Source organism: Callospermophilus lateralis, chromosome 6 (assembly GCF_048772815.1).
Source record: "Callospermophilus lateralis isolate mCalLat2 chromosome 6, mCalLat2.hap1, whole genome shotgun sequence".
In the NCBI taxonomy this organism is placed as follows: domain Eukaryota; kingdom Metazoa; phylum Chordata; class Mammalia; order Rodentia; family Sciuridae; genus Callospermophilus; species Callospermophilus lateralis.
In genome coordinates this window covers 97,752,383-97,777,053 of record NC_135310.1, presented here as the reverse complement: position 1 = coordinate 97,777,053, position 24,671 = coordinate 97,752,383, and the positions used below count along the sequence as shown (strand labels likewise).

The 24,671-nt window shown below is 33.3% G+C and overlaps 1 protein-coding gene across 2 annotated transcripts in view; it reads right to left on the bottom strand.

Moving 5' to 3' along the window:
• The window catches only part of Khdrbs2 (KH RNA binding domain containing, signal transduction associated 2), a 544,509-nt gene that overhangs the window by 22,534 nt on the left and 497,304 nt on the right, over positions 1–24,671 (bottom strand). For both annotated transcript variants that reach the window (XM_076860060.2, XM_076860059.2), the window contains one exon: positions 20,695–20,777. In XM_076860060.2, the coding sequence (XP_076716175.1) occupies positions 20,695–20,777 (83 nt within the window). The remainder of the gene's footprint in view (positions 1–20,694; positions 20,778–24,671) is intronic.

Genomic DNA, 24,671 nt, shown 5'->3' with positions numbered 1-24,671 from the left:
AGATCACAAATTTGAGCCCTGTCTCAAAATAAAGAGCTGGGGATGTGGCTTAGAGGCAAAGAGCTCCTGGGTTCAGTCTCTAGTATTACAAACAAAACCAACCAACCAACCAACAAGAATGCTTTCACATGTTTCCATTAGACTTTGCTAACACATGAGACCTAGAACAATCCTCAGGCCTCCACATATGCACCAGCAGGAAGCATGCAAAAAAACTTGTGAAGACTCCTTTGTGGGCATTCTCTATCAAATTTAGATAAGACTATGGACCAGTCCATGTATCTATTAAGATATGGAAGAACCTTCCAGGAAAACTGGCACAACTCCCAGAAAAGAGAATCAAGGTTGCCAGATGCACAATCAAAACACTTATTTCACTGCTTTAATTTCTACTTGGCAGGATTTTGTAACTGCTCTTGCTACCGAGTCTTTGTTTTCTTAATGTTGGTTTCAATAAGAGTTACTCCATTCCTTTTTGACCAGTTTATATACTTAACAGGATGCTTTGTACAGGAAAGAGGGTTAAAGAAGGAAGGATAACCTGTCTATCATTGCACAGGTTGCCAGACTTCAAGTATGAGATCTAATGTAGAGGTCTGAATATTTCCCAAAGATCCTACATTTTGAACTGGTTGCAGCAATCAGTATTAAACTTGAATTTTCTCTGTTAGAAAGAAGGTGGGTCTTATTTTGTTTGCTTTTTGTTGTTGTTGTTAATTTGTAATTGGGAAGAAGGAAATTCACTCATATTTGAATGACTAGAGGGTTGAGCTATAAGAGACTTCTAGTTGTTCTCCAAACTCCATTTGTCCCTCTCTTCATAAGTGAGATCATCAATGTTATGACTTTATTTCCTAGTCTTTTTTCACTTATGCATGTGGTCATGTGCTTAGTAATGGTACCAATTCTTTATGACTTGCATAAAGTTAAGTTCTTTTCTCCATTTCTATTCAATAAACTGACTGGAAATATCAGCAAACAGTGCCACTTGAGAAGACTGATGCTAATAAGGGAATCCCTGTAGCCTGAATCCCTAAATAGTGCAATGGAGCAGAACACATCCACTGGCCAGAGTCTATTAAATTAGAGAGAGATAAACTTTTCTCTTGTGTAAGCCACTGAATTGTGGGACTTCCTTGTGATAGAAGTTTAGCTTATACCTTAAATAATATAATTTAAAATTTTATAAGGCAATTCCTTGGAGATTAACAGGCATTTAGTAAATATTTGTTGAATAGATTCATAAATGATTGAATAAAAAGAAGTCAAAGAAGAGAACACTGTGTTTGAACATAAATAGTCCTAGAATATTTTACTAGAAATATCTTTATAGAAATTTGTGTTTCCTTAAGAAGAGATATCCACTTACATTGAAAGCAATGGAATAGTAACACAAATAAACACACAAAACCCCCACTCACTCATTTCTTTTCTGATATAAATGGAATTCAGAGTAAATGTTTAATAAACTAATCTGTTATTATTCCTGCTTTCTTTGTTCCACTTGATTATCTATTAATCTTTCTAAATACTTACTGATGTCTATGATCTTAAAATATAAAAGCAAAATATTGTGTAGAATTTTACTAATAACTAGATATTGTTTGAGTCAACACAGCTAATATGAATATCCTGATTTTATGTATATGCCAGATCCTGGAAAAATTATATCTGCTATAACCACCAGAGTAATTAAGTTCCAAATCACTGATAATTGTCATAATTCTAATTAACACCTCTATAATTATAATAGTGTGTTGAGAAACCCTCACCCTCACATTTCCCAAAACATGAGATACAATAATAGTGAATTATAAATCAAATAACCAGATTCTGTTTATACAGAATTCATTTGTTCACTTTTATTCATTTTAACATGATTAAACAACATGATAAAGTAAACAAATATAATGAAACAGTAGCTTTCTTAAATACTTTAAAACAAGTATGAAGTCAATAGTATAGTCTGCTTTTAGAGGCCAATGTCAGGATTTAAAAATGTATTTTTTATATTTAAGGCATAACGTGATATTTTGATGGACTTATACATAGTGAAATGGTTATTGCAGTCAAGTTAATTAATATGTTAAAATAATTTGACAATATAAAAATCACATGTGAAGGATACATCACTACCCACCTATTCTTAGCACTTGTTACACTGTACATGTACACTCTATTGACAGAAATTCATCCAGCAAATATAGATTTTTAGCCCAGATCTTATCCTCAAATTGCAAATTGGTAGTTCTTCTATTTTTATAGCCATTTATGGGATGATCAATTCCTTCTGTTAATTTTCATCACTCTGGGAAAAGTGATATTTACGAAGCAGTAATCATTAGTATGTAGATTAATGAGTGAAACACACGGGTACTTAAATCAGTTCTCACCACCAACCACACCTCTCCTCAGAGCTGTTCAGAGTATTAACTGAACAATCTGCCCCAGAGAAATGGGAGATTCTCCAACAAATAACTCACATCTTCAAGGCTTCCTTCCATATCTCATCACTGTTGTGTGACCTGCCTATTGTGGTGATTATTACTGAGGCTTCCCTGAAAGGGGACCTCTGTTATTTCTAGCACTGAAGGTGAGGCTTATCAACACAGGATAAACATTATGTCTATGTTGGAAAACCTATGCCTATGGAATTTCTATGCTGAGAAACCCATTTGCAAGTAGGTTTTTTAAAATAATTTCATTTGTCTATTCCTTCTACAGCAAATCTTATCTTTCTACGGAAACTAGCTACTTTTTCCTTCCTTATCTTTCCCAATGTATTCTTGCACTTCATTATTTCAGATTATACTAAATAATGGTATACCAACCATAAGAACAAAAACAGAAAAATGAAAACCCAGTAGCTACATATAGATACATTCTACTTTATAAAATATTTAAAATAAATTGAGATTGAAATAGGCCTTGTGGAAATTATAGTCTACCAGAAAAGCAATTAAGTGTTAAATGTTATCTATTCATTATTTTTTTTTTAATTCATCAACACTAAATGTAAGTAAGAATTACCAAGGTTAAAAGGAATGAAGGAGCCTTGTAGGCAGAGAATTAACACCAGACAAAATGCATAGACAAAAAAAAAAAAAAAAAAAAAAAAAAGGTGGTGTCTGCAGCCACTTCTCCAGAGTTTGGGAGTTAGGATAAGGTAGAAAGGTATTTACTGCTCAGTCTCAAGAAAGATGCAGAGGACAGAATTTTAAGCACCTTGTCTTCATCATGGTAAGCAGTTTGGATTTTATCCTAGTCACCACTGAAAACAATGAAGTTGTTTAACAGGGGATCAACAAGATTATATTTCAAACAAATCACCGTTGGTATTGTCTTTCTTTTCACTGCTATACCTTCAGCACCTGGCACAATCTTGAACACACAGTAGAGGAACAAAAAAATTTATTGACTAAAAGGATGGATAAGTAAATACTTGTATTACTTGTAATGGACAAGGTCTACAATTGCTCTCCACCTCATATTTTCACACCCATATTTCCTTAGTGTACATGAATTCCACTTTTTTTTAAATTGAAATGTGATGAAATTTGCATATTAAGATAAAATTTTTGTGACTTTCACTTATAATTATTTGATGTCATTAAATGCTACATTCAGATCCAAAATTTGAACTGTTAAATGTAGTTTTATTAAAAATTTGGCAGACATTAAAATGCAAACATAATTCTGGACTAATTTTAAGCAACAATTAATTTAAAAGAACATTGTGGGACATTTGGTGGATATGGAGAACAATATATAAGTTGTCTGATATTTTGGAGGCCCAAACTCAAATGGCTAGATTATAAAGAAGCAGTATGTGCTCATTTTTTTTTTTGCTAATATTTTAGTAAAAGTTCAGTAAAGACAATGAAAGCCACATTTATTAAATACTATTTCCTTATTGATATAAATGGTCTTTCTTATCCCTCAGTTGCTTCTACCACCTGATTTTTAGAATTGAGGGTTTTAAAGTGGAAATGGAGTCTTAATGCAAGAAATAAGATCATTTGTTTCTTTAAAATTCTCCTTCTCCCCAACCAGAAGCAATAATAATAATACTGTAATATATTGCTTCTAATTATAATGTATAATCCTTTGGCATTTAGTACACCATTAAAAGCATTTCATACCTTATATTATTTAATCATCACAACTATTTATTTGGTAATAATTAACCTAAGTGCAGAAAAGGAAATTCAGTTTTAGCTAGATAAAGCTACTTGTCCTAATCTACCCAGCTCTTCAGTGGTAAAGCTTGGATTTGAACTCTGGTATATCTGATGATAGAGTCCAAATTAAAAATGTGCAATTCTTCTAGCTCATCACACATATCTAAAATAACCATACTCTATTTTATTTGAGTAATACCATATAAAAACAAGGGAGATAATTACTTAGTCAGTATGATCTTGGGCTAATGGTGATTGGAAAGGAGGGATAAGCCATGAGTTCCCCTCTATAATTATCTGCCCTCTTTCTCCTCTTCCTCCTTAAAAAACAAAACAAAACAAACAAACAAACAAAAAACAGCTACCATCAAGAACAAGGGCTTGCTCCAAGAACACATAATTCTTAACACTGTCTGATCCCTACTTCCAGAGACTTTTTCATATCCCCACTAACCCCACCATGCTATCTCCATAAATAGCACTTTCATTATTGCAAATTCACCTCTATATGTGCTGTCATTTACCAGTCTGTTTTCCCAATAAAAGATGATTTCCATGAGACAAGGCTATTTGGATATCACTATATTCTCAGGGAGTAACCCAGTGCTTGACAAATAGTAGATTCTCAAGAAATACTGCTTTAATGGATAGCCACTAAAGAAGGAAGATGTTCATTTCATTTTCATTTAAGAATTTTCCATTTAGTAATTAGCCTTTATTCTGAGGTCAACTAGAGAATTAATACATATGTGTTATCCTTTCTGATATTAGAAACAATTGCTCACATATATGATCATTTGTTTTGCTGAGAATTCACTATCATTATATTTACACTATTAATAAATTAAAACAGTATGAAAATAAACCATCCAAATCCCTAAACTCTATGTATAACTTTTATTTAAGATATTTCAAGCTCAGAAATAGTTAAAAGAAGTTAATTTTAAAAATTCTATTAAAAGTTTTATTTGAAAAATCAAAATTTGATCATTTTGTGTACTCAAATATATTAGGTGAGACATTGTCTTTTTATGTGTTTGTGTTTCAGCCAAAATGCAAATACCTTTTATTGTGCCTAACCAGCATGATTTTCACAGAGCTCTAACAAGAGAAAGATCAATGCCCGAGATTCTACATTTCTAAATTATCTTTGAAATTCCATCAAGATTTCATAAATTAGTTTTGAAAATTTTGTAGTGTATAACTTATTTATTCATTGCACTTAACCAACAGTGTTATACAGAAAACATTGCTGTATAGAACAGCCTTGTTTGTGAAGAGGTAGAACATAAATTTGTATCTTTCAAAACTAACTAATGAACTAAATATATTAAACATAGATAGGTAAGTAGGTAGACAGACAGGCAGATAGGTAAATAGATAAAACAGTAACCTCCGGCAGTTGTTTTACTGTCCAGCTTATTTTTTTAAATTTTTAGTTGTAGATGGACACCATACCTTTATTTTATTTTATTTTTTATTTTTTTTATGTGGTGCTGGGGATTGAACCAGTGCCTCACACATGATAGGGAAGTGCTCCACCACTGAGCCACAACCTTGGCCCCCTGTACAGCTTATTTTGAGAAAGTCAAAGATGTAAATCTTCCTTTCCAAAGAAAACTAATAAGAGGTAAGAAAAGTCCATAGTCTTAAGGGTGGAGAATAGTGAGTCTTTGATCCATTTGATGGAAAATCAACATTTCTTTAAAAGTGATACACAGAATACAGAAAAAAAGGATATTTGAACTTAAAATAGGGAGTTGGTACTTTCTAGTTTTATAATTGTGACATCTTGGGCAAATTATTTAATGTCCCTGAGCTGCAGTGTCCTCACCTTTAATATAGGTAATAATTTTATCTACCTCAAGTATTAATAGGATAACCTGTGATAGCTCCATGATAAGTGCCTAGTTCATGTCAGGTACTCAATAACTGTTAATAATAGGTGATTCTCCAATGAATGAAGGCATAGACATAAAGTTCCTCTTTTTCATATTCATAAAGGTTGCCCTACTGAGAAAAATTTCATCTTGAAATATTCTGAATTAAATTAAATAACCATACATGCCTTCTTAAGTTTCAGCTGATGATATTTAATGTTCACAGGATGAAATATAGGCTGATTATTCATGAGAGAAGTGACATATTTGTTCTGCTCATAGATTAAGGATCAAGATAGATGATCTATATAAGGCATCTAGTGTAGAATGATGATCAGCTCTGCAATGATCCCCTTTAGAGAAAATGGATATTTTGAGAGTATTGCCTCTTGCTCCAAAGGAGAAAGAAATATATTTATATATGCTTTTGTTTTCTGGACTAAACATTGTGCATATATTTCTGCAAATAATCTCCCTTTATAGACAGTCTCTAATCATGTATTTTCTTAGCTTGTTTTCTGCATACTTTGACCCTTTATTACATAAATTTGGGGTGAGAAATTTTTATAATAAAATATTAATCTTCTGTTTTGTAATATTATCATTAGAACATAACAATTATTTTCTATAAATAAAAACTTCATCTCACTGATTAATTAGACTCAGTGGTACATGACATTATTAAATTAACTGTTACTTGCTTTTGGTACAAATACATAAAAGCTATTGAACCCTAGTTTGATTTGGACACAATTTTAACTATATACACATATTTCTCTGGTTGAGTCATAATTCATGAGTATCAGTAGAATTTCAGCACTGTAAATATCAATATAATTTCTAATTATTTCAATACTTTAATCTTGTTGACATTGAGTCTGAATTCATTGATGCAATCAGCACTATGGTCATGTGTGATTTATATTTCTCCACATTCAGATCACAAATGGAATCTCACCGGTGCAACATAATGTTCAAACCACTTGTTACTGAAACATTATTTTCAAACATCAGACTTTAGAAATTAAAAAAATATATATAACAGAATCTGGGAAAGAATATGTATGTTGATAACAATGATTCTATTCTGACAGACTTGTTTTCTGTGAGGAAATAAGGCTACAGTCATCCAGGAACTCGTGGCATGTGACTGAAGCCAGGGAATCTTTAGGTGTTTTATGAGTAAGCGTTATGAAGCCTGCTTGCTACTGAGCATTAGTAGTGATGCTGAATTTCTGCAAAATGAAAGGAAATCAGAACTCCTTGTTCTCATGCACCACTACTGTGGCATGCTTTCACCTAAATTATAATCATTTTTTTTTTTTACATCTCCCTTTTCTCTAATTCTGAGATGGTGAATGATGAGTCACTAACACAGGCCACAGTCCCATTTCTATATTCTAATCACCCATCCAGCCTAGCCCCTTAACACACACCACACCCAGACATCTTGAAATGCCATCATGAATGGCTCCATTCATGGCTACATGCTTCTGAGCAGGCTAATCTGTCTAGAGGGCACTTCCTCTATTACTTCATCTAGGAAAGCATTCACCATTCTCCCAGGATCCAGCTCAATGGTGAGCTTCTCATTAAGGATTTACCCAACCTCTTCTAAAAGGTATTACCCCTTCCCAATTGTCTTTGATGGAATTTTATTCACATCCTCACGTAGAACCAGTGTCATTGTATCAGGTTAGCAAAATATCTATTATGCCTAAATATCACAATAATATAATGTTAAAAGGAAGATTCTTGAGCCCCTTCCTTCATGTTCTGATTCAAGTGCCCTCAGCAGGAGGCCCAGAAATTTCTTATTTTATATGCCATGTTTCTGGTGCAGCAGTCCTGAATCATACTTGGAAAACAGACACACACACACACACACACACACACACACACACACACCTCACACACACACACAACACACACACACAAACAAGATCAAACCAAACCCAAACAAACAAAATTCCACAAAAAAAAACCCCTACACTAAGTGTTGATAAATCAAAATCTGCTCTGCTTGACTTGTTTCTACACATAGGTCCAGAATAGTGACATTCAGCATTTAGTGAATATCTGTTGAATAAAGAAATGGGTAGTTTTAAAATACTACACAATTTCTATATAAATAACTTGTAAACTGCCTAACAGTACAACCATGTAGATTCATAACTATGTTTACAACACTTTTTATGAAATTTTAGTTAGTGTTCAATGTCAATTTAAAGGTTGCCACTATACCTTATCCTTGGTACTCTGTTTTCCCAAAAATGTTTTTGAAAAAGTACTTGAACAAAAAAAATAAACATACAATATGCTAGGGAGTATAACTAATATGCTTGTTTTAAGAATTGGTATTCAACAAGGTAGCTCAAAACCAACAGTAAGAAACTTAAAACAACAAGGTGAAATGTCATAGAGATAAATGTACATTTCTGAGCTTAGGTTAAAAAAAATCAATTGCAAAGATGCAGGATGGTGTTAGAATTGGCTTGACAGCACTTCATTTAGAAAAAAACCTGGTTTTCAGTTGAAAACACGTTCAATAAAACCCAATAACGTGACATAGCCACTTAAGAAAACCACAGTAGGATTATGTTGAAGGACTTTGAAGCAAGAAACATAGGATGTAATAGTGGCATTTCTTTGCACATCAACTCTAATCTGATGTAATATATCTCAAGATCACAGTACCAGACTTTAAAATGGACACTTGGACCACTGGAATGTTTTTAGAAGAGACCATCAGGGGACTTGGGGAAATGGCAAAAATGATATATAAGAATTGTTGAAGAAACCCATGTCTAGGTAAGCATTACACTGGATATCAGTTGGTTACTGTTAAAATAATTGGAAAACAAACAACAAAATATCAGTATCATACAAAAATAAGCAATTATTAAGCTGATTATTTTTGGTTTGGCTAGAGGGTGCTGGATCTAGGTTGGGCTCCCTGAAGGCACTGTGAGCTATGGATGGAATAGGTTTAGCCCTCCCTGAGACCTGGGTTCTCCCTGGGGAAGCTCATCTCATGGCAATAGCAAGAAGGCAAGTGGGAAACACAGGGACTTTGTAAGGCTGAGATTTAGAAATGGGATTATTATAATCAAAGCAAGATACCTGGTACCGAGGAGTCAGAAAAACATACTCTGCCTCTTTATTTTAGAGGGACTGAAAACCCTCAAGCAATATAGGGAAAGGTGAAGACCAGTAGTAGAGAATACTATATCTCATTTTTTATTGGATATGGGTAGAGGGGCATTATCTTCTTAATAAAGGCAGATATGTGGAGGAAAAAGTAAGCTAAATACACATAAGTGAAGCTTCACAAGGCATATCAGAGACCAGTGTATATAGAGATTAGAGGAGAGTAGTGTACTTCAGTTCAAGAGTTTCCTAATAAACTTAGGTGTTTTAAAAACAGAGTCAAGTATTTGGGAAACAATATGGCATGAGCACAAAGGTTCTATTCTTTGAAAAAGGAGAGAAATCAGTACAAAGTCCTGTGCATGGTAAACATTTGGAATTCTAGTTCTTTATCTGTAACATGGAGACAAAACTATTCATCTCATTAGATAATGTTTATAAACTACTTAATATAAGCATCTGGCACATAGCAAATGCTAAGCATTGTTATTGCTGCTATTGTTATTTTTTAGAGACTAACTACCTTTAGAAATGCTCAAGCATTCTTTCTTCAGACTTTTGTTGCCTCCTGTACACACCTATTATTCAATCTTATTGAATATTATGTAATGAAAGTCTACAATGATTATCCTTCAATTCCAAATCCAAACATTGTGAGAACAATAGTTTTTCTTAAATTGAGGGTCTGAATAGTTAGGCAACAAAGTTTCAACCTGAAGTGATAAGAAGCTATTTATACCTACTTACATTCATATATTTAAATACAATTAATATGTATTTTTGGCCCAGATGATATTGGAAGCAATCTAGAATACAAAGCATACGCATTGTATTGACTGACTACAGAACAAATAATTCTGAATACGAAACATCTGGTCCACAGCATTGTAACTGTAGGATTATGAACCTGTACTTTCTATGTACTATATTTACTGTATTTGTTCACCATCCTATTCCAGCACCTAGCAAATAGCAAACACTTAATAAACATTAATTTAATCTATATGCAAAAGAAGATGTTAAGAATGTAATAATGGAAAATTCTAATTATGGAAAATAAATAGTATCTGTATCTTTTTTTTTTGACTCTGTTACACATTCATCACATTCGTTCCAGGCAAATTCTATTCCCTTTTCTGGGGTCCTCCCAAGATCTTGTTTTTGTTTTTCCAACTCTATGATTTAAAAATCACAGAGGCCCATCTTTTACATTTTGGCCATCATTCAGACTAATACACGCACACAAACACATACACACACACACACACACTATATATATATATATAATTATTTATATTTCCATTCATTCTCTAATTCCCAGTAGGCATGTGCAAAATAGCATGACCTGGAGGTTGTTGTTTTTACATGCAAATTGACTAAGAAACCAAAGAAAGTAATGAAAACACACAGAAAGATTGTTCCAGAAAGGTATAAAATAGTAACTGATGGAGAATCCACTGAGATCATAGTACCAAATTGGCCTTGTGCAAGCAAGCAAATAAAAAAGATTTTTGTAATTTTATCCAAAGATGATTTGGTTTTAATAACTTTAAGCCTTGAAAAGAACCTCAAAACTCTATACAAATCTGATTCTTATTCCTGAGTGCTGAATCCAAAGTTTCTTATTTTCTTCCTAGCAGTTCAACTAAATATCCTACTACTCCCAAATATCTTACAATTGATTCACCTGAGGGATATGCAGATCCTCAGCAACGAATCATATTCTTATTCCTTTAGTTTGCATATGATGATGTCCTTACCTGGCTAAACTGTGCTTCCAATGAAATCTCAGCTTGACATCAGTTCTTTTTGAATACCTTCTGGTCCTGCCTCTCGACCTTCCATTTAGATGTCTTGCCACTTTCTTTCATATTCTGTAGCAATCCTTCTAGTTTGTACTAGCACTTAACACATCCTGCATGTTTGTCTTCTTCCCTAGTTATTTACCAGTGGTCTCCTGGATTTTAGGATATCCTTCATAGACCATGTGGTGGACTCAAATAGCCATTCTGAAGAATTCTTTATTACTGTGTCCTTGAGAGCAGCTTCTGTTTGCAGAATTCTCAAAGCACATTATTTTGTAGATAGCAGAAGTTAAAAAACAGTGGCCATTATTTTCTACAGATAAGTTTAGTTTAATCTCCAAAGCGTTTAGCTTCTTTAGATTACTCTCTAGCATATAAAAATCAGGATACTGTACTGAGATTGCAGGTTATACTTTCCTAAAATGGCCTTCCATCATTGAACCATGCCAACTGCTCATTTACCAGTGAGGCCTAACAGTGCTTCTTTTGAATGTGGCTGAACTTGTGACTTGCTTGTAACCAATAGAATGAAACTACATTTTAAAAGGAAAATCAGCTTCTGCTTTGTTGTTTGGGATATCATATCTGGTACCCTGAGCTGACACACTGTGATGAAGCCTAAGTGACATGAAGAGTGCTTTATGAGTAGCCCCTCCCAGTAGTCCCACCCAGTCAGGGTACCAGCTGACAGCAGCATCAACTTATAGAATAAAGTTATGGTTTAGATGAGGTGTGAGAAAATGCAATAAAGTTTAGAGGGGAAATGATTGGGTTATGAGAGCCTTAACCTAATCAATGCATTAATCCACTGATATGGATTAACTGTGTAGTAACTACAGGCAGGTAGGGTGTGGTTGAAGAAGATAGGTCACTGGTGATGTGCCTTTGGGGTTTTTATTTTGTCCCTGATAAGCAGAATGCTCTCTCTGCTTTCTGATTGCCATATCCTGAACTGCTTTCTTCTGCCATACTCTTCTGCCTGTATCTTCTTCCTTGCCTCTGGCCCAGAGCAATGGAATCTGCTGCTTATGTACTGAAATCTCTAAAATTGTGAGCACCAAATAAAATTTTCTTCCTCTAAAATTGTTCTTGTCATGTCTTTTGATCGCAATGATGAAAAAGCTGATTAAGACATATAATATCTGAGCAGACTCTACAGTTGATTTCGGCCCCCAGTCACTGAGTCACTCTTGGCTTTGACCTTCTCAGTTGAGGTTCCAGATACAGCAGAACAGAGGCAAGGCCCCATTGCTGTGACTCATTTAAATTCCCTTTGTATAAAATCTTTGAGTATAATAAAATGGTTGTTTATTAGTTGTGGGGTAGAAATAGTAACTGGGAAGCCTAGACTTCCAGCTTTCCTTGGGGTGTGGGGGACACTAGGACTACTACAGTGCCCTTTTTATATAGTCTACATGGCCACAACACCAGAAAGCTGAGCAAAATATAGTTCCTTTAGATAGGCTGCACACTTTGCAGTTTGTCTCCAACATTTCTCATTGTATATCTTCATAATGAAGTAGTCATGAACATTACTGACCCCTTAATTATGTGTTCAACTGTATGTTAAATGTTTCTTCTATTTATTTATATTTATTTGTGGTGGGGCTAAGCTTTTCCTCACTTACCCTGAAACCAGAATTTCACCTTAGGTTCTTAATCTGGCTTTAATGCTGGGCTTTTTTTCACCAGGCCAGGTGTTTTGAGCATTTAAGATGATTCCATGTGTCGCATTTCTGAAGTTCTGATGGTATATGGTTTGTCCATTACCTTCTTGTTTCTGCTGAAAGTGTCTCCAGTTTCGAACTAATGTGGTCAGGAGAAATGGCCTACTGCCATGTTTTGATCTCAATAAATGATGAATCAGGTTTTAGTTACTAATTGGGATACTTAATTCCTCTTTGGAGGCTCCTCATTCAAATGGCTAGGGAAAATGGTTTTTCTAACTGTTCTTGTTAGAGTTTCATGAAAGTATTTTACTTGGTCAAAGAGTTTAGTTGTCATTGAAATTAACCCTAAATTAATAAAAAAAAAGTCAACAATTACAAGGAATGCATAGTGAATAATTTGAAGAAACAAGTATTTTCTTTTTAAAACTAAAAGTGACTATCCTAAGCACCTAAAAGAAATATATGTCAAATACAGAGAAAGAAAAAAAAAGAAAAAAGAAACAATAAAGTAACAAGAGGCAGACTCTCATTCCATTGAAGATATATTCAAACATTATGGAACATACTTTTTATACATGCAGAGATCCACAGAGGGCATAAAAATATAACTGACTTGTATAATAACCATGGGAAAATATCTCAAGTCCAATAACTTTCTGTAAATTCAATCTCATCATTGGCTATATATTGAGACATAGGAGAACTGAATTATAAAATGAGGCTAAGTAAATTTATAGTGAGTAGAGCCACTTAAATCAGTTATATACTTAATATTATAATATGCATGAAATTACTGGGTGATTCCACTCCCAATTTTCCAAGAAATCTCCACATTGCTTTCCATATTGGTTGCACCAATTTGCAGTCCCACCAGCAGTGTATGAGTGTACCTTTACCCCCACATCCTCACCAACACTTATTGTTGTTTGTATGCACAATAACTGCCATTCTGATTGGAGTGAGATGAAATCTTAGAGTGGTTTTGACTTGCATTTCTCTAATTGCTTGTTATGATGAACATTTTTTCATGTGTTTGCTGATTGATTGAACATCATCTTCTGAGAAGTGTCTCTTTAGATCCTTGGCCCATTTATTGATTGGGTTATTTGTTTCTGGTGTCTAGCTTTTTGAGTTCTTTATATACCCAAGAGATTAGTGCTCTATCTGATGTGTGATGGGTAAAGATTTGCTCCCAAGACATAGGCTCTCTATTCACCTCACAGATTGTTTCTTTTGCTGACAAGAAATAGATGAATGGATAAAAAAAATGTGGCATATATACACAATGGAATATTACTCAGCAATAAAAGAGAATAAAATCATGGCATTTGCAGGTAAATGGATGAAGTTAGAGAAAATAATGCTAAGTGAAGTTAGACAATCCCAAAAAACCAAATGCTGAATGTTTTCTTTGATATAAGGAGGCTGATTCATAGTGGGATAGGGAGAGGGAGCATGGGAGGAATAGATGAACTCTAGATAGGGCAGAGGGGTTGGAAGGGAAGGGAGGGGGCATGGAGTAATTAATGATGATTGAATGTGATGATTATTATTACCCAAAGTACAGGTATAAAGACATGAATTAGTGTGAATATACTATGTACACAACCAGAGATATGAAAAATTGTGCTCTATATATGTAATAAAAATTGTAATGCATTCTGCTAAGGATTTATTTATATGTAAATAAATAAATAAATAAAACTTAAAAAATTACTGGATGATTGTAGTTTTGCACATTTAATTTTTTTCATTAGAAGTTTTTCTGTAGGCTCAGTGTCAAATACGCAGGATCATATTAAACTTACAGCTGAAAAGCAGTAGTTCAATAATTAGTAATTTCTTTTTTCTTTTTTTGCTTAGAAGTATCTTTTGGTCAGAACATTTTGGAAAGCATACAAATAACTTTTTATATTCTTACTATTTTAAAGGTGTATTCTATCTGGCCTGTTCAGGTATATAACAGAAGTCTGTTCAATTGATGAACTGATTCATATTTTCAGGTATTATTTATTAGTCTTTATGTATAAGGCTGTAGAGTTTGTAGATGTGGGTTTGAATCCACTATTTGAATTATCTTGAATTAAAAAGCAGTCCTGCCTTATATGTTGTTTCAATGAGATCAGTGCTCCCAAGCACTTAGCATAGCAGTTAGCACTATTATTAGATATATATTATGAGCCATTGTTTCCAAATAGCCTCTGAGCAATGGTTCCTGTCCATTGGGCTTTGACCATTGAGAAGCTAAGAAATTGTTCATGGGATCTGAGAAACCATTTGTCTAACAACTGTATATTTCTATGTTCACTGTATGGCCTCACTAATTTTTTTTCCTTTAGTATATAGATGCTTTCTCATATATGAAATGAATACTCACTTAAAAGCATAATTGTTTCCACAGCAATTTCATGTATTTATTTAAATCTTTAAGAACGTGACAGAAACATACAATTACTAGTTGTTGAAATGTGATAAAAATTTTATATGTGCTAGGTCTCCTCCTTTTTCCTTCCACTTCCCTCTCCCTCTAGCCTGCTCTCCATTCAAGGAAAGATGAATGGCAGCTCTATCACTTGAGTCCCTCCTCCTTTGCTTCCTTGTGGGTCCATCCTTCTGGTAGGAAACCAGAAGGAGGGAAGAGAGTGAGTTTGGGGTATTAACTACCTGAGCTTCCTCTCTATGGGATGGCGGTAGATACCATCTGAATCAAAGGTCTCAGCTCATGTCAGGTGGCCTTTCCTACAGCTTTCTCTATCTGCCTCTATTCCTATTTTTGGTTGTAAAGTACTCACCCCAGGAATATTAGCTCTGTGGGACTGCACTCTCCTTTGTGCTACTCTGCCACTGAAAATAATCCCCTTATTAACCTCTTCTCAAATTATTCTAATTCAAGAGTCTCGTTCTTCTCCCCCTACTGAGTAGATCCTGACAATTATGGGTATTCAAAAAGGGTCTTCATTTTTGAAAACTTTCCCAACTACTGCCTTTAGGAGTTAAATTTGCTTTCCCAGAACATTCCTCCATTAATCCACAAGGGGGCAGCTTTTTCTCCTAGATTGTGTAAGTTCCTCTCCCGATTCATACTTCAAGGAAAGGAAAGGCTTGCATTTTGATATATGCCTATTGTACAGTTATATAATTACACTGGAAAATTATAAATTGTTTACACTTTATAGCCAAACAAAATTCCTGTTCATATCACAAATGTTCTTTTAACTTTCATTTGAATGTTACCCTTAATATTTATGTAAATAAAAGTTTTCTCCTAGATTTGGTATAGATTCTTGATGAACATTTGGGTGTGGGAATGTCAGTAAAATCATGTGAAATTACATGATTTTAGAAGGTCGTTCTTTGGAAATATTAATATCTTGGAGAAGTAAATATAAAAGGGGGGGAGGAGGGACAAGAACATGAACAGAATGTATTTGGTCCAATTAAAGGTGTTAATCACAGGATGTAACTTGTCTCAAGCCAAAGACTTGAAGTAAGTGAGCTCCCCTTGAAACAGCAATAGCAGCTCTGCAATTTGAAACTTGCATAATCAACTCATCAATCCATTTCTTTACTTTTTTTCTGATAGGCACAGAGGAAGAGAAAAAAACGGTTGGAGATTCCTCATATTTTCATTTTACCAGTCATTAATATGTCATTCAGCTAAACTGTCTCTTGAGTTATCTTTAGTAAAGTACCTTCTCTGATCCATTTGAAAATTTCCAGAATTAATGATGTCTTACAAAACAATTGGGGATTAATTAAAGTTGTTATAGTTCTGAACTCCAGCTGAACCTTCCTAGGGTTGTTACCTTGTGAACTTCCCCCACAATCTCGATTGAGGATGATATAATTATTCCATTTAGGAACCTGCCAGGATCTACTTTAAAATTTTTATAAATTCCATGTTCACCTGTGCTGACTAGTCAGTTAAAGACTGTTTTCTCTACGTAATTTTATCTTTTATCTCATTTCTGTTACATCATACATATTGTATTATTTTTTAAAGATTCTAAATCAGCATTTCTTCTGATTTTGACCACAATAAAATCAAATATTTTTATTGTATGCCAAAATAATATTCATGTTGTTTACAAATGACAGTTGATTTTATGCTCATATGTTTCTCTTTATTGTATTTATTTAGAAAACATTTCCAAACTTACACTTCAAAGTCCAACTAAAGAAACATCATTTGAAAAAAAATTCTAGACAGATTCTTATAGAAAATGAACTTTCTCTTACTCTTAATTCCTAACATTTTATTATTGTCTAATTGTTTGACTTTGTTTATTTAAAAATATATATAAACACATGTATGTGTATGCAAATACATTCACAATTTGCAAGCAACTCCTCAAATTATTAAGAGTGAATATTAAAAAATATTGAAATAAAGACCAAGAATTGTCACTCTATGGTTAGTATACTGGCACATATGATTGTTAATAAGTTCTTATGTAACTAAATTGTAATCTTATCTACTCCTGGCATCATTATACCAATATACATAATCTAAAGGTAGGGAGTTAAAAAATTATATAATAAAAGCTACAGTGTTTACTCATTTCTATTACAAATTAATATTACATTAAAATTTATTCTTATCTCCTAAAGTAATAGTTCAGTCATTAATAAATTCATTGATTTTTTAATCAATTTATTCCATAGGCTTTTATTAAGAACTTCTAGTGTGCCAAATACCATATTAAAATTGAGGACATAATTTTGAACAAAAATAGATATTTTAGAATTATTATAATCCAGGACATTAATATCATTGCAATTAATTTCACGACATTGTTAAGGTCTGTAAACAAGTCAGATTGGCACCTGTTATTTTGCCAGAGAAACGTTAGAGTCTGTAAACAAGTCTGGATGGCGCCTGGCCAAATGCCAGAGGGAGTGGTTTATGAAGTAACAAAAGCGAGCCATTAAGTGTGGAGATTCCTTATTGGTTGACTGCTGTATCTATTTTATGCTAATTAGATAAGCTGTATAAAATGTATAGATATTGGTCAGATCCTACAATAAACGGCTTCCACTCCTGCTGTATCAACGTACACAAGTTATTCGTCCCCCCCCCCCCCCCCCCCCCCCGCTTATTCTGCTGCAGCCGGACTACGGCACGACATGATTTCTTTGTCACTTCCGGTTTAACACTATTATCTGAGAAACATCATATTTTGACAAAAATATAGTACTATTCAACTAAATATAATACATTAACTGAATTTGGTTTTCTCTTTGAGGAATAAGGATCTTACTTTATATTCCCACAGTGTAGAACATATTAGGCCTGACATTTATGTACACTCAGCATATACCACATAACAGAGCCAAATCATCCATTCATTATATACCACACGACATACCCAAAGCCTGGTATTGTGAAGTACATGAAGGCATATCAGAAATGGATTCTCTATAAGCAGTAAAGGTAATAAGGGACATAGACACATGTAATCCCAGTGTAAGGCAGTCAAAGATAGTGCTTTGGAAAGTGAAGATGTGGTACTATTGGAATTCAAGGTAGAAACAGGTTATTCCCAAATAAAGGATTGAGGAAAGATTCTTTGGGAGAGTTAGCTTTTGAGCTAACTCTCAAGGATGGTAAGAATTTCACCACAGAAAATTCAGTAGACACAAAAGGGAAAAGATAAGATAGCAGAAGCAAATAAAATGTCCTTTTACATGTAAAATACACTTCATTAAAATAAGATAAAATTTTTTTCCCAAGATTATTCTGTATTGCTATTACTTTTTAATACACAAGTGAGTTCAATAATTCTAGTATATACTTCTCAAATGTCCAGTGGTAAGTTATCCTAATCCTATATTTTTCTTCTTCCTTATCTCTTTGGGTCAGTTAAACCCATTTAAATCTCACCATATGAAAGAACTAGAAAACATTTCATTTTTAGCAAATTATCCCCAAATCTCTTTGATCTAAATGTAGCTCTCTATAGAGCTATATGAAGGAATTATTTTAATCTATTTTAGGTATATTTGAAGTGTATTGCTATATTTTGTACCAAAGGGTTTCTGAAACCAGTTATAGAACTTTATAGTATGGCTATTTTTATGAATTAATGTGCAACAATGAATTTGATTGACAATATTAGCAAATGTTCCAAATGTGTATCCAAATTGCATACAACACTCTGTTGAGTATCTGTGATGTGATGCAAATGTTTCCCAAATCCTAAATAACTGTGCTGTGTTCCAGTAGGTAATTGGAACAATTATATATTACCCATAGCAGAAGCACTTGACTCATGATGGCTTTAAACCTGTAACAGATTAACCAGTTACTCAGTTTGAAGATGGTCATTTCCATAGTGATATCTTAACTCAGACTTGGCTTTCAAGATCTGTTCACACTCATCCTATTCCTAACTGCCCACAGTATTCTAAGTAGAATTTCTCTCCACCTCCTTCACTATGCTATCCCTCAGGCCACGGAAAATTCAAACTTCTGCTGTAAATCTAGGTTACTTCCACACCAGGACAACCTTAACATTGTTTCTTTGTCAACTTCCCTCACCCAAATATTACTTAGCAAGTCCTCAAGGAGACTTAATATTCAAATGTCACCTGCCAATAACCTTGGCTGACAAATGATTAATGTCATAAAGATTTTTTTTTTCATAGTTTATCCACTGATTTATTTACTCAGTTTCAATTCCTCATTTTTTTTATTGTTGGTTGTTCAAAACATTACATAGTTCTTGATATATCATATTTCACACTTTGATTCAAGTGGGTTATGAACTCCCATTTTTACCCCGTATACAGATTGCAGAATCACATCAGTTACACTTCCATTGATTTATATATTGCCATACTAGGGTCTGTTGTATTCTGCTGGAAAGGCAGCAGAATACAACAGTCATAAAGATTTTGCAACAACTGGTTCTCTTGGTTTCTCTCAGATACGTAGAGAATCTCTTAAGTATCACATGACCCCTTTGCTATGACACATTTTTTTTTAAGGAAAAATACTTTGGTAATTGAATTTTCTAAAATTACATTTGTTTTATATTTATTTTATTAATAATTGCCCCCAAATAGAAATGACTCAAATGCCCTTTAACTGGTGAATGAAGAAACAAATTGTGATTTCTCTAATACAGCAATAAACAGGAGTAAAATATTGATACAACATGAATAAAAACCAAATGCACTATGGTAAATAAAGAAGCCAGACTCAAAAGGATATCAAATTCTACTTATATGACTTCCTAGAAAGGGCAAAACTATGGTGACAAAAACACATTATTGCTTCCAGGACCCAGGCATGTGGGAGAAGTTGGTTATAAAGTCTCATAAAGAAACTTTTAAGGTGATGAAAATGCTCTGTTTTAATTTTGGTGGTCATTATACTGTAGTTTGCATTTGCCAAACTTGTACAACCATACTCTATATGGGTAAATTTTATTGTATATTAATAATACCTTAATGAATTTGATTGTAAGAAATAAAAATTCATTGATAACACAAATTTTGGTTAATCTAAAGAGATATATTCAGTGATCATTAGGGATCTATGATGAAAGGGTTTTTTCTTTTATTTCATTCATTTAATATTTTAAGATTTTTCCCCTTTTGAGAATACAGATAACATTTCCTTATCTTTTGTTTTACAAATGAAAATGGCACTTGAGGAAAAAAGCCACACTGAACAAGTGCCTTGTTATTTTAATTATAAGTTCACTAACACAATCTCTACAAAAACAGTATTTAGTTAAATACTGGCTTGTTTAATGAATCAATTGGTTCTGATAATCATCTAGTCTTAAAATAACCCACTACTATTTCATTGCCTGTAGTTGCAAGACTATTGTTTTTTTAACCTCTCACAGTCTAGTAAGCAACTTAACAACACAGAAAGATAATAGAGGAAAAGCAACTGCTTGAAAGGCTCATATAACATATTCAGGTTCAAGAAATAATATAGTAGGATCAGAGACAGTCCTTAGAAGGGTGGTAATTTAGACAGTGAATGCCTTACCTTTGTGTTTGAGTGGCATAGCTATTATCATAAGCCTCATAGGTCTGGTCGTCGTATTCACCCCCATAGCCATCATCATACCCCTAGAAGGAAAGGGGTACAAACACCTGTTAGCAATCAAATTGAAAACGTGGATCTACTTTTGGCTAATAAGATTTTATGCAAAGTAACCTTGGGTTAGTTTTTATGCTTGGTTAGTAACCACACATCCCATATTACTTGATTAACAATTCCCACATAACTTTGAATAATATTACATGGGTCAAATATTAATGTTCTTTAATTAAGCTGAACATATCAGAGAAGTAGAAATATCCCCTCTAAGATTTTCTTAGAGTTTTGATTAATACTAATGAAGACCATTGAAGAAATTCAAAATAACTTTTCTTCCGAAAATATTATGGGTAGGTGTGGAACCAACCTAGATGCCCTTCAATAGACGAATGGATAAAAAAAATGTGGCATTTATACACAATGGAGTATTACTCTGCATTAAGAAATGACAAAATCATAGAATTTGGAGGGAAATGGATGGCATTAGAGCAGATTATGCTAAGTGAAGCCAGCCAATCCCTAAAAAACAAATGCCAAATGTCTTCTTTGATATAAGGAGAGTAACTAAGAACAGAGTAGGGACGAAGAGCATGAGAAGAAGATTAACATTAAACAGGGATGAGAGGTGGGAGGGAAAGGGAGGGAGAAGGGAAATTGCATGGAAATGGAAGGAGACCCTCAGGGTTATACAAAATTACATACAAGAGGTAGCTAGGGGAAAGGGAAAAATAATACAAGGGGGAGATATGAACTGCAGTAGAGTGGGTAGAGAGAGAAGAGGGGAGGGGAGGGGAGGGGAGCGGGGTAGTAACGGATAGGAAAGGCAGCAGAATACAACAGACCCTAGTATGGCAATATATAAATCAATGGAAGTGTAACTGATGTGATTCTGCAATTTGTATACGGAGTAAAAATGGGAGTTCATAACCCACTTGAATCAAAGTGTGAAATATGATATATCAAGAACTATGTAATGTTTTGAACAACCAACAATAAAAATAAATAAATAAATAAATAAATAAACAAACAAACAAACAAATAAAAAAAATGCAAATGCAGAACATTTATTTGTAAGAACAAACTAAGCAATCCTTCTTATATTTATTTGTCCAAGGAACTCTTATTTTATAAAACAATTTGTGAAACTAGAAATTTGGGGAATACAACTTAGAAAAGACACATGGAAAGTCTTACAAAAGTTATCATTATTTCTTATGCTTATCTCAAGAAGTTATAATCTTTCTTTTTCCATAAAATAAAAACTTCACCATGAAAAAAAAATTCCCTACTGCTAGTTAGGTACGTCATGGGCAGCTATATAAAATAAATGATGAAAAAATTCTAAAAAAAAAAAAAAAAAAAAGTAACAATCTATGTGATTGCCTGATAGTGGTGCTAATGTATTTGTTGCAACCCACTGGGAGGTTTCTTTTCTTTTCTCCTAATAATAATCATAATTAAGACAGAAAATATAAAGAACTAGATCCTTAATTTGTAGTTAACTTTCAGTAAAAAGGGTGGACTCATTATTCAAAAATGAATAACAGAAAGGAAGAAAGAGGAAAAGAAGCTGGAGTGATATAAAGATCTTTTATTTGTTGCAAACTTTATGTTTTAAAAAAATCTCATAAATAAAATAATGCTGGGTGGTGAGTTTGGTTACCTGTCTAAATTATGCTGATAAAGTGAATGCAGATTTGTCATTGCAGAATGTGTAAGCAAGCTAGCAATTATACACTCCCAGTTATCAATCACTCTGTGAGTGATTTAGTTTTATTTCCCTTTGTGGTCATTGACTTTAAACCCTAGCCATCCATCTTGATTACTCCCTAGTTCCGGAAAAAAATCTTCAGCTTTTCTGCCTCTGGATCTTTTCTGGTACATTTCTTTCCCTGGAATGTATTTCCACCCTACCGTACCATTTCATATCTCCGTTTCAGTCTGGAAGCTTAGGAATCTCTCTTTTTGTTCTGTGATAGAAATTGAAACAAACTGTCAAGATGAAAAAAAATTCAATATCCATGTGACCCAAAGCTTTTGAACAAATTTAATCTGAAGACTAATTTTTATTATCATAAAGAAATTTTAAAACTTTAAAATTTTATTTCTTTATTTATTCTTTTCCATATGGTTTTCCCTTTATATAATGCTACTATTTACACATGTGATCTTTTAAATCTGACTTCCAGTCTTTTGTTTTTCTATTTGTAATTTCCATTTCATCATATTTGTGCTCTGGGATATGGGGTAATTTCCCCATTTGATCTTTGAACCTTCTAACGTGGTTCCTATTGAATTGAAAAATATTTAAGCATTCTCACATTGCCTTTAGAATAGTATTTTAAGAGATCTTTGATAAGTAGAAAGCATTCCATAATCTATAAAAGATGTACAAACCAATTATTTAATATTGAAAAAATAGTAGCTATTTTTCTTATTCGTCAACAGTTTTCTTTTAGTAGTTTTATTTATTAATTTAGTATTTATTTGTGATTAAGCAACATAGCTAGTGTTGCTTGATTTATGAATTTTAGTGTCTTCTTTTTTAATTGACCGGCCACTCAGGTTGTTCAGTTTTAGTTCTATCATAGAATCTTCTTCATATTTCTCCCCATTTCTGTCTTCCTAATATACTTTGATCATAAATGCTCTTAAATAGTCAACATCTTTTTTGTTAAGTAATAATACACTATATGCATTAATGATCAAAATTGATTAATATAATTTTAATTGTATTATATGTGTTTTCAGTTCTTTCAGAGTTAGTAGTTGCTCATTTTATTATTTTCTTGGTTGTTGATGTATTTAGAATCATTTATGTTTGAACTGTCCCAAAAATCATATTAAGTTGGAAATATTTTGCCCATCTCAGTTGTACATTCCTGTAATCCTCGTCACTTGAGGGGCTGAGGCAGAGGGGCTGAGGCAGAGGGGATGGCAAATTTCAGCAAGCCTCAGCAACTTAGTGAGATCCTCAGGAGCTTAGTGAGACTCTGTCTCAGAATAAAATAAAATAAAATAAAAAAGGATTGGGTATATACCTCAGTAGCAAAGTGTCCCTAGGTTAAATTCCTAATATGAAAATAAAAACAGAAACAAACAAAAGACATGATTTCTAAATATTCAAAAATGTCAGATAATCTATCACTTCTTTGTAGGTTACATGGAGACTACTTCCCAAAGAATAGCATCATTGCCCTGTGGCCCAGATTGATGGATTTCTAGGCAGAGGGATTTTCCTAAGATCTCCTTTCCTTGTTCTCATTTCTCACTGAAGCATCTTTTTGGGGAACCTCTCTTAAGAGGTATATTGGAGAGAAATATTTTGATTTTCTCCGTTTTCCTCTTGTTTATCTTTATACTACTTCTCTTCCCCATCCCAGCTTTTTTTATTTTCTAGGTGAAAAATTCCAATGGTACAGAAAGGTATGACTAAGAGTATAATGGAAATTGAATTATCCTTCTGGATTCATTAATTCTTGATATTTTGTCACATTTATAAAGATTTAAGCTTGCATCTCCTAAACATAGGGTATTCTTATTTTTAAATAAAAATCTGATTATATTTATAAAGATTTATAATATTTATAGCATTACTGCTTCTAAATCATAACAATTACATAATACTGTGAAGTCCCTAGTCAAAATTTCACAATTATTCCAAACACTTATGAATTTTATAGTTATTTTAATATTTTCAGCCACTATTAATAACTATGCTATATTCAAGTGGACTTATTTTAGCTTCCATATAGGAGAGAGAGCACAGTACTTGTTTTTCTGTGTCTGGCTCTTTTCATTTAGCATAATGTACTCTAGTTCCATCCATTTTGCTGCAAATGACATAATTTCTTTCTTTATGACAGAGTAACGCTCCAACATGTATGATATTCTGAAATTTCACAATGCCATGCCTATGCGTG